Genomic DNA, 11,685 nt, shown 5'->3' with positions numbered 1-11,685 from the left:
ACGTATGTATGCTGCTCACTTTAACGTTAATAAAAACCTTTTCTACTTTACCTCTCTGGATCTTTGGGGAATATATGAAATGCTAGTTTTCCCCATTTAGGGTCATGAACATGTATGCAAAGTTTCTACACGCTGATGTGTTGTGAAATGTGCAATCAGACATCTTGTACGATATTGCTGTTCATAGGGCCCATATAGGGGTAACACTTTACAATAAGGTTCATTAGTACTTATTAATCTTTGTTAATGTTAGTTAATAAAAATACAGTGGTTCATTGTTTATTCATGTTAGTTCACAGTGCATTAACTAATGTTAACAAATACAACCTTTAGTTTTAATAATATATTAGTAAATGTAGAAATTAATATTAAAGATTAATAAATGCTGAAGAACAAAACTGTTTAGCCTATTAACTGTCAGTCCCACTTTTTTGAGCATAGACAACTTAAATTGTTATAAATCTGGAATACTTCAGGACACTCTCAAACTCAAGTTTGGTTGAACTCAAGGCGAAACGTCACTGATTATTGTAGAAGTAAAAAAAAAAAAAACAGTAACAAAAGTTAAGTCATAGAAAAAGTTATAGAAGTTTAAGTTTATGAAAATATAGATTTTAAAAAATCAAAGCCAAACATCTGAACAAGTTCTATGCCAAATATTTGGTCTAAAAAAAAAAGGAACTTTTAAGTTCCTAAACTTTCCAATAGATAAGATCCAGGCTTTACTGATGACCAGACAAGAACTTTTCGATTTCCATATATGGGTTGAGTGATCTGAACTATATATTTTTCTAGACTTTTCAGAAATTCAGAGGTAGTTTGGGCAGTAATCATAATATTTGATTTGAATTCAATCTCTAAAACACACATAAACACATACAAAAAGAACCAGAGCATGAATTATAGTTTGGCACCACATCACAAATGGAGAATCTATCACTATTTATCTATTATCTATTCCTCTGTCATATCTTTTGAAAATCAAATATGAAAACAATTGCACACGTCCCACAGGTTTTTAACATTGCACATTTTTATAAATCATAATTTCAGCTATTTATTCTTTGTAATGTGTGAAAATAGTTTGTACCCGATTGTGTTTTTTTTTTTCATTGTGTGATTTTTTGGGGAATTGTATTGAATCTAATTTGACCTGCTCCAACAAGGCCGTACCCAGAAATCGAAAAGTGCACGAGGGTTAAAGATAAGAGATATGCAATCATTTGACAAAGATACAAACATTCAGGCAATTATTAACTGGTTCAAAAAGGCTTCAATAAACAATGTTTTGTTTTTAATGCACATCAAGTTTAATACAGTTCCTGTTAAATTACAAAATACATAGTATCTATTTTCACATTTATATTTACCCGATGTTTATTCATAAGAATATCACAAAACCTATCTTTCTGAATTTCAGATTCGTTGAAGGTCCTCTGGAGGCTCGATGTTTGTCTATGTGAAGATGTGTTAATCAATAAACACGAATGCATCACATTTACATTGACTCAACAAAAGCATTTGGCCCCTCTGGGTTTGATGAGAATAAAAGGGGAGGGAAGGGAACCTCCCACCGTCCAAATGTCCCACTCCAGCCGTCTCCCCGTCGACAAAGAACCAGGTCAACCCTGAAACAAACAGCATGTCCTCCTGTAAAAAGCTCTTCATGCGCCTCATGCTGCTCGCTGCTGGATTCAGCCTTCTGTGTTCGGCAGGTGGGTGATGAAACGCTTGATGAGAGATGTGTATCTGCTACATCCCTGCTTTATGTCCGTTTTTCATTGTTTAAGCTCGCTTGCTCTTGTTTTATCAAACACATATGGGTGGATGAGTATTGAGGGTCTAGAAACAACAAACCTAAACCAAAAGAACCTACAATAAATCAGTTATTATAGGACTATTCATTAAAACACCATGTTCCTACACTGATAGTTACTTTGCACATTTATGTGTTAAAACGCGAGGGAGACTGATGAAAGCAACGTGATAATAATCAGCTAAAATGCCAGTTTGGGTTGAATTTAAGTGGTGAATGTTCAGGTTATTCCTGCTGCTTCCACTAGAGGGACATTTGGGAAAGTTCTTTCGTGTCAGATGAATGCAGTGGAATGGGACACAATAGATTTGATGAGAATGGAGTGTTGGTGAAAGGTCCTGTAAAAGAGGTGTTTTCCATCTCTGTCAGGCCATTCGCTTTGCCTCTGAACCCTGCCGACCGTGATTCCACTGAAATCTGTCCATTTCCTCACCCTGTCCCTCCTCCTCCTCCTCCTCTTCCTCATCCTCCTAGTCCCTCTGCCCTCCGAAGTCTCAATCATGGACAACAGCACCGATCACAGGAACGGATCAACCTTCCTGTACTTCGCCTACGGCAGTAACCTTCTGAAAGAACGACTGCAACTGAAGAATCCATCAGCTATCATTCACTGTGTGGCCAAACTGAAGGTATCTATCCATCCATCCATCCATCCGTCTATCTAGAGTATCTACAGTATCATTCTATCGTTTTATTATTCTATCGTTCTATCTATCTATCTAATCTAGAGTATCATTCTATCTATCTGTCTATCTATCTATCTACAATCGATTGTTCATTTGTTCGATCATTCTATCTATCTATGGCCTTGTTTACACCTGGTATTAAAGGGATAGTTCACCCAAAAATTAATATTCTGTCAGTAATTACTCACCCTCATGTTGCTCCAACCCCGTAAGACTTCGTTCATCTTCGGAACACGAATTAAGATATTTTTGATTAAATCTGAGAGCTGGATCACTCCTCCATAGGCTTCTAAGGGATTGAAACTTGTTCTCTGTGGGCCTCGAGTGAGTTAATATAGTGTGATTGCGTAGAGCTACGTCACACGTAGGCTCACTATTGGCCGACGCTGGTCATGTGTGTGATGCGTGTGACGTATAACAACAGAAGCTTACAATATTACGCTAGTGAACTGACTCGAGGCCCACAGAGAAGGGAATGAATAGTTGAAATAAAGTCGTTATTTTTGGGGGGTTTTGCGCACAAAAAGTATTCTCGTTGTTTGATAAACTTAAGATTGAGCCACTGTAGTCACTTGGACTATTTTAACAATGTCTTTAATAACTTTTCAGGAACAAGTGTCATTCCCTTAGAAGCCTATTTGGAGTGATCCAGCTCTAATCAAAAATATCTTAATTCGTCTTTTCCGAAGATAAACGAAGGTCTTACGGGGTTGGAACTACATGAGGGTGAATTTTAATTTTTGGGTGAACTATCCCATGAAGATGCGTTTTGCTTGATCGGATCACAAGTAGACGACTCTAAATATCGGTGTAAACAGTCTAAAAAAACCACTTCCAGAGCAGTGTTGGGGAAAGTTACTTTTAAAAGTAATGCATTACAATATTTCGTTACTCCCCAAAAAAGTAACTAAGTACGTTACTTAGTTACTTTTTATGGAAAGTAATGCGTTACATTACTTTTGCGTTACTTTTTCTCACCTGCATGGGCTTGTTTTTTTATTTTTTAAACAACAGCTAAAACAATATATTTTTGCCAATATTTAAGACCCTTTCACATCAAAAGTTAAATGAATAAGCCTAAGGCTGAAGGAAATGCATATTTACTACTGTACAGTAGAGGGCGCCGCTCAAACAAACCTTTCAGCTGCTGCTGTTCTTGATTAAATAACAATAGGATACAGGAGAAGGAAGTTCAACACTCTTATTTCTAAACCTAATCTAAAGTCATTTTTGCTTATTAGTATGGTTGAATTAGATCATTGTAGGTCAGCAGCAAAGACATTGGTTAATAAAGTGAGATTAAATCCATAAAGTATATTTGTGTAATTTAACATAGTTAATTATAAAACTTTTGCACAAAATTCTGAGATTGCATTTGACTGTTTTTATTCATTTTGAGGAATACTGAATGTTTTTGTGCAAGTGAGATGAGTAAATGCATGTTCAATGCAAATGCACACAACACCTCACTTTATTTCTCTCAACATGGGGACAGGAGAGCTGTCAGTCAATAAATGTGAAAAAGTAACTAGCGTTACTTATTTGAAAAAGTAACTCTTTGTTGTAAATTAAAAAAGTAATGCGTTACTTTACTAGTTAATTGAAAAAGTAATCTGATTACGTAACTCAAGTTACTTGTAATAAGTTACCCCCAACACTGTTCCAGAGGTAGCTGAAAACGCACTTGACTGAATTGCTGGCATAGTGTAAACACCCATTTGATCTAATGTTTTCGAACGCCACAAAAGACCGTCTACTCCCCACCTACTGACCTAATGCACAAACATTATGGTTATGTTTGGTTCGAAGATGGAAAAACGTACCAAGCACAATGTTCTCTCACCATCCTTGATTTCTAACACACTCACAGCATTTAGCTGGTCTTGTGTCTGTAAGAGCAGAAACAAAAGCTTATGCTCATTATGTTTTTCCATCATCTCTGCGTTCACATGTTAATTAAGCATAGTTATTTTGTCCATTACATCAGGTAATCTGAAAAAAAAAAAACACATTTACCATTCCCTATGCGCCATAGACCGTCTCCTTGAAGAAATCAGGATAGAAGTTGTTGAAAGTGTTACGACCTATTGGAACACTATATTTCAAACCCTTTCCAAGATCTTAAAAAAAACAGCTTAAACCAGAACCAATCTGGGCACTTTTTGGTGTGAAGCCAGTCAAATGTACAACTTTCGGACACCCAAAACAGCATGGTTTGTTTTGTGACTTTGATGGCACGGAGATTGATTCTCTTGTGTTGGAAACATAAAATGCCCCCTGCTCACTCAGCCTTAATGAAAGACATAATGGATCATTTGAAATTGGAGAAAATTAAATATTTGTTGAGGGGGAAATCCAAAATATTTTATTCAATGTGGCAAACTTTTATAGATTACTTTGGTGAGAATGTATAATTGATTTATTTAGCATGGCAATGGCAATGATGTCTTCTGATGTCTGTTGTGTTTTTGTCTTTCTGTATTTTGTATGCAAAAAAACTCAATAAACAGAATAATAAAAAAAAAGAAGTGTTTGAAAGTGGACAAAAGAGACGGATTAAAACACCAGGTGTAAACGGGTATGTGTCTCCCTCGTCTACTTGTGATCCGATCGACCAAAACGCATCTTAATACCAGGTGTAAACATTTCTATCCACTGATCTATATAATATCATATGTAATTCATATAGATCAGTGAATCTGTCTTTCTGTCTATAGTAACTAACTTGTCAACTCCTCTAGGACTACAAGCTGGTCTTTGGCAACCATAAAGGGGTAGCGAGTCAGCGCTGGCATGGTGGTGTTGCGACCATCGAGCACAGCCATGGTGAAGAGGTGTGGGGGGTCGTGTGGAGGATGAACATGACCGACCTTGAGTCCTTGGACCGGTAGGAGCTTTCAGACCCACAACCCACACTTATAAAGACAAATGAGAGATCATTATGGAAAAAATGTTGCATATACCTAATTAGAAGTAAGCAGTAAGCAGAAGTAAGTGAATGATGGAGGTCTTCATTTGTGCTGAATGTTTTTCTGCAGTCAGGAGAATGTGAAAATGGGGACTTACAGCCCAATGGAGGTGTTCGTGTCCACCAGTGACCAGGATCTCCACTGTCGGACATACATCATGAACAGCTGTGTGTATGCGCCACCTTCACCACATTATCTACAGGTACAGTCTCCTGCTTCCTGTAATAAGTCAACAAACATGAGGCTTTTATCAGGACTTTAGGGGGCGGGAGCAAACTTCCATGTAAGCCTCGAGATGACAACATTAAAGGATTAGTTCACCCAAAAATATTCATCATCCCATAATTTACTCACCTTCAAGCCATCCTAGGTGTATATGACTTTCACCTTTAAGCCAAACACAGTCGGAGTTATGTTAAAAAAATCCTGGCTCTTCCAAGCTTTAATGAGATGAAATGTACCTGAGATTTTGAAGCCTAAAAAAGTGCATCCATCCATAATAAAGGTAATCCATACGGCTCCAGAGGGTTAATAAAGGCCTTCTGAAGCGAAGCGATGCTTTCTGTGAGAAAAATATCCATATTTATAACTTTATAAACTATAATCACTGGCTTCTGGCAACGGCTGTACGTGAGTCGAGGTCTGGCGGAAGAGTGACCTTTGATCCGACGCATTTTTTACCCGAAGATAACTATAATCTCAAGAAAAATTAATTTGATCTTTGGCTGGATTTACACTGCGAGTCCTAATGCACAGGTTGAATATTTTGTCGCATCTGTTGACATCTACTTGAGATAAACTAACAGTGCGTAAATTTAAGGGATAGTTTACCCAAAAATTAAATCATTTACTGGCTCTCGTCATTTCAATTTGTGAACTGGATCCACTGAATCATTCAAAGATCCGAAAATGTCTGAATTAAGAGGGGAATTTAAATAATAATAATAATAATAATAATAATAATAATTATAATTTATTTAAATAATATGAATGATATGAAATAATATTTCATTTTATAAATAAAATGAATGAAGCTGATTCTGTTTTCCCTGCATCTATTGTGTGTTGAAGCAATTAAAACACCAGATACTTGTGCTTCTCTAAACAGGGTAATATGATATCACTCTTCAAAAAAAGAATGAGTTTGTTTTTTGTGCTGCTGGGAAAGGACAATGTTGTGGTGTTTTTTTCTGGCATTTACCCCGGCTGGCTTTGTAAGTATGAGACAATAGAGCACCGCCAGCAACTGGGTCTGTTATACTGCCCTTCACAACAAAAACACATCAAACCAAAGTATCTGGAATATGCACTCATTTTTATTTTTACAATCATTTTTATAGAAGAGTCTCTGCCACAAAATAACCTTTTTATATTTATCCATTGGTCATGTTACTTTTAGTGGACGAATCAGGCAACCAGAACATGTTATGGCTTTATGAATAAATCTCTGCTGTCCTGAGCATTTACAGCCTCATCATGGAAACACTGTTCTTGTTACTTGCACATAAAACAATTTGTAAAACAAGTATTTCATCATGTAATGTTAAAAAAGTTATGGTGATAAAAGTTTCTGGTGGCAGGACCCAAGATATCCTTTATACATTGATTTACATTTTAATCTAAAATTTACATTTACATTATAATTTAAAAGTTTGGGGTCAGTAAGTTTTTTTTTTTTTTTTTAAGAAATCCATATTTTTATCCAGCAATAAATCATTAAATTATTCAAAAGTGACAGTAAAACATTTATAATGTATTTATTTGTATTCCAAATAAATTCTGTTCTTTTGGACTTTCTGTTCATCAAAGAATTTTTTTTTAATCAGTTTCCTCAAAAATATGAAGCAGCACTGTTTTCAAAATAGTAATATTTGATTTCATAATAAATGTTTCTTGAGCAGCAAATCATCATATTAGAATGATTTCTGAAGGATCATGTGACACTGAAAACTGGAGTAATGATGCTGAAAATTCAGCTTTGATCGCAGGAATATATTACATTTTATATTAAATATATTCACAGAGAAAATATTACTTTTAAATCGTAATATTTCACAATATTACTGTTTTTAACTGTATTTGATTAAATACATGCAACCTTGGTGACCATAAAAGACTTCTTTCAAAAACATAAAACAAATCTTTAAAACCCACCCAAAACTTTTGTATGGTAGGGTACATTACATGTATGCATTTAGCAGATGCTTTTATCTATAGCGACTTGCAGAAGAGGAATAAAATCGAAAACCTAAAATGTTGTAAGATGTAAAGAAAAAAAGTCAGTTAAATAATCATCAATTGTTGTCATTTGTAAATGAGTACATTATTTAAAGGTTTAATTACCATTTTGTATTTTAATTTATTTATAGTTGTTATTATTATTACTATTTTTATTGTTGTCTTAATATTTTATGTATGTATTATTTCTGCGGAAAGGGTTAATATGGGGGAAAAAGTTATAACTTTACTTGGATGAAGCTTTCTGTTAATGCTTTGAAAAAGTTTATAAATAAATTATAACAAAATAAAAAGAATCATCACTTGTTGCTTTCAGACGTACAGACATTTGGACACAAAACCGATACACTGTACGCTTTACTCTTACTTTTCTAAATGACCAGAATAGAATTTTGACTGTCATCATAAAATGGAGTTTGAGAACATGTTGAGAACTCATGTTACAGCTGTAGAAATGAAGTGGCATGTGTGTTGCAGGTTATTGTGATGGGTGCGGAGCAGAACGGGCTGCCGGAGGACTACCAGGAGAAACTCAAGTCTATCGAAACCAACAAATATGGAGGACGTCTGTCTGTGATGGAAGAACTGGAGAAAGCTTTGAAAAAATCCAAAGAAAGGACACAAGAGATTCTATCTGATGATTTGCCCTCATAAATGGTGTCTATGTGTACCCTTATCTGTAGTCTACAGAGTGTACACCACATCACAATGCTTAAAGACATGTTAGTTATGTTGTTTATGCAGGACAAGAAAAATGTGCAGTGTTAATGTATGGTAGTAAAACAATGAAATTCCATAAAGTATTTACATGCCGGCATTAATTGTGTTGTGTTTTGTTATTTCTCACTTCTGATTGTCGTGACAAAAAATATATATATATCTGATTCTGAAATTTGAACCATTGAACTACTTATTTCCCTTCTGATTTTAATGTAGACAACACTGGTTGAAACTTGTTAACATGGTATATTTTTGTAAGATATACATGATATTTAGCAGTTGTGTAAAACTTCTCAGCTAACAGGGAATGTTCTCAGAATTTTAGCTAATGTTGTGGCAAAGTTTTTTTTTTAAGTTCTTAAACTCCTCCAGTAATATTAGGCTAATAAGGTTATCTGGTCTTTCATAATGTTCTCAAAATATTAGCACAACAACATTATTTATATGGCAAGCCGTTTTAACATTTAATCATTTTAACCAACTAGTCTCTATTTTCATGCTACTAGTACTTATTTTTTAGATACTAGTATCTATTCCATTAAGTACTAGTACTTATTCATTAGCTACTAGTGCTTATTATTTAGCTACTAGTGCCTTTTCTTTAGATACTAGTGCTTATTCTTAAGGTACTAGTACCTTTTTAAAGATACTAGTACTTATTCATTAGATACTAGTCCTTATTCATTAGATACTAGTCCTTATTTATTAGATACTAGTGCTTATTTATTAGTTACTAGTACTTATTCAATAGATACTAGTACTTATTCATTAGTTACTAGTACTTATTCATTAGATACTAGTACTTATTCATTAGATACTAGTACCTATTCAATAGATACTAGTACTTATTCATTAGTTACTAGTACTTATTCATTAGATACTAGTACTTATTCATTAGATACTAGTACCTATTAAATAGATACTAGTACTTATTCATTAGATACTAGTACTTATTCATTAGATACTAGTACTTATTTCGATAGTCACTAGTAACTATTCTTTTGTTACTAGTAACAAAAATTTTTTTTTGCCATTGACTTCTATGGGGATCTGTCATTTAGATATCAACTATTCAGTTCTGACTAGTATCTATTCCAATTGTGACTAGTACATATATATTAGATAATGGTAGTTATTCTTTAGGTACTGGTACTTATTTTTTAGATACTAGTACTTATTCATTAGCTACTAGTACTTATTCAATAGATACTAGTACTTACTAGTACTTATTCATTAGATACTAGTACTTATTCATTAGATACTAGTACTTATTCATTAGATACTAGTACCTATTAATTAGATACTAATACTTATCAATTAGCTATACTCATTCAATAGATACTAGTACTTATTCATTAGATACTAGTACTTGTTTATTAGATACTAGTACTTATTCATTAGATACTAGTACTTATTCATTAGATACTAGTACTTATTCATTAGATACTAGTACTTATTCATTAGATACTAGTACTTATTCATTAGATACTAGTACTTATTCATTAGATACTAGTACTTATTCATTAGATACTAGTACCTATTAATTAGATACTAATACTTATCAATTAGCTACTAGTACTCATTCAATAGATACTAGTACTTATTCATTAGATACTAGTACTTGTTTATTAGATACTAGTACTTATTCATTAGATACTAGTACTTGTTTATTAGATACTAGTACTTATTCATTAGATACTAGTACTTATTCTTAAAAATATAAGATATCTTAAAAAAAAGATATCATAAAAAATATAAAAATCTTACTAGTAAAATAAAAAATCTTACTAGTAACATTTGGAATAAATACTAGTATCTAATAAATAGATACTAGTATCTATTGAATAAGTACTAGTATCTAATGAATAAGTACTAGTATCTACTGAATAAGTACTAGTATCTATTTAATAGGTACTAGTATCTAATGAATAAGTACTAGTATCTAATGAATAAGTACTAGTAACTAATAAATAAGTACTAGTATCTACTGAATAAGTACTAGTATCTATTTAATAGGTACTAGTATCTAATGAATAAGTACTAGTATCTAATGAATAAGTACTAGTAACTAATGAATAAGTACTAGTATCTATTGAATAAGTACTAGTAGCTAATTAATAAGCACTAGTATCTAATAAATAAGGACTAGTATCTAATGAATAAGTACTAGTATCTAATAAATAAGGACTAGTATCTAATGAATAAGTACTAGTATCTATTGAATAAGTACTAGTACCTAAAGAATAAGCACTAGTATCTGTTGAATAAGCACTAGTACCTAAATAATAAGCACTAGTCGCTAATGAATAAGTACTAGTACTTAATGGAATAGATACTAGTATCTAAAAAATAAGCACTAGTAGCATGAAAATAGAGACTAGTAGGTTAAAATGATTAAATGTTAAAACGGCTTGCCATAGATACTATTCAAAATTGGAATACTTACTAGTCATAAATTAATAGATGATATAAAAACAGAATAGCTACTAGTATCTATTAATTTGTAGATATCTTCAACCTCATAAGGAACTAGTAAGGAAATATTAGGAGATATCTTCTTTCAAGCAGATTATTACATAAACATGAGTACTCTCAGCCATCCAATCAGAGTTCATATGGTAATGCAGGCTAAACTATGGCAATAGAAGAAGCTGATTGGTTAAGGGGAGAAAAGATGCGTTTAATATGACTTTTACATATAGACCATACTAAAGACTTAACTGCCAATAATAAAATCCAAACAACCGGTTCATAATTACCAGCCAAACAACCACAATCCAGAGATTTTGACTTTTGGAGAGCATTCATAATTCACATTAAAAAATGTGGATAGTCTGCGTCTGATATGCGATTGAATGTCAAAATTAAAGTAGCATGCACCAATTAGGCTACATGCCTATTCATTATTATATTTTTTATACTGCTCACTCGCACACAGGTCTGCAACACAAGATTTTCATAAAGGTAATAACTTGTCATTTTGGTCTGCTTGGGTTATTTTACGACAGATTTGCATCAGCTTGATTTGTTTTCTTTTTCTTTTTTTAAATCCACCATGACATTAAATGGGCAACTGCGAGCAGGACTTTATGTGTGTGTGTGTGTGTGTGTGTGTTCCGAAAAAAGAAGGTAAGCCTTTAGAACAACATAAGGTGACTGAGTTACTATAGTTCACAGTTCCAATACGTTTTTTTATTAGTCTATTCAGCAATAGTGTAAAAGGCCGGTAAATAAAATACAACCTTAACATTGTAAA

The 11,685-nt window shown here is 33.3% G+C and overlaps 1 protein-coding gene and 1 long non-coding RNA gene across 2 annotated transcripts; one reads left to right on the top strand and one right to left on the bottom strand.

Annotated features, from left to right (window-relative positions):
• Nucleotides 1-1,275: 1,275 nt before the first annotated feature.
• LOC143731029 (uncharacterized) lies at nt 1,276-5,690 on the bottom strand. Its single transcript, XR_013200687.1, has 2 exons — nt 5,569-5,690; nt 1,276-5,417 (listed from the first exon to the last, which is right to left on the bottom strand). It is a non-coding gene; the product is annotated as an uncharacterized LOC143731029 (long non-coding RNA).
• Nucleotides 1,611-8,526, top strand: ggctb (gamma-glutamylcyclotransferase b). Its single transcript, XM_077221671.1, has 5 exons — nt 1,611-1,715; nt 2,291-2,445; nt 5,244-5,389; nt 5,541-5,673; nt 8,187-8,526. Exons 1-5 carry the CDS (start codon nt 1,643-1,645, stop codon nt 8,361-8,363), a joined length of 684 nt encoding a protein of 227 aa, XP_077077786.1. The 5' UTR covers nt 1,611-1,642; the 3' UTR covers nt 8,364-8,526.
• Nucleotides 8,527-11,685: the final 3,159 nt, after the last annotated feature.

This window comes from Siphateles boraxobius, unplaced genomic scaffold, assembly GCF_051911475.1.
Source record: "Siphateles boraxobius isolate OS27281-9 unplaced genomic scaffold, OSU_SipBor_1 84, whole genome shotgun sequence".
NCBI classification, from domain to species: Eukaryota; Metazoa; Chordata; class Actinopteri; order Cypriniformes; family Leuciscidae; genus Siphateles; species Siphateles boraxobius.
This window is presented reverse-complemented; position numbering and strand designations above follow the sequence as displayed.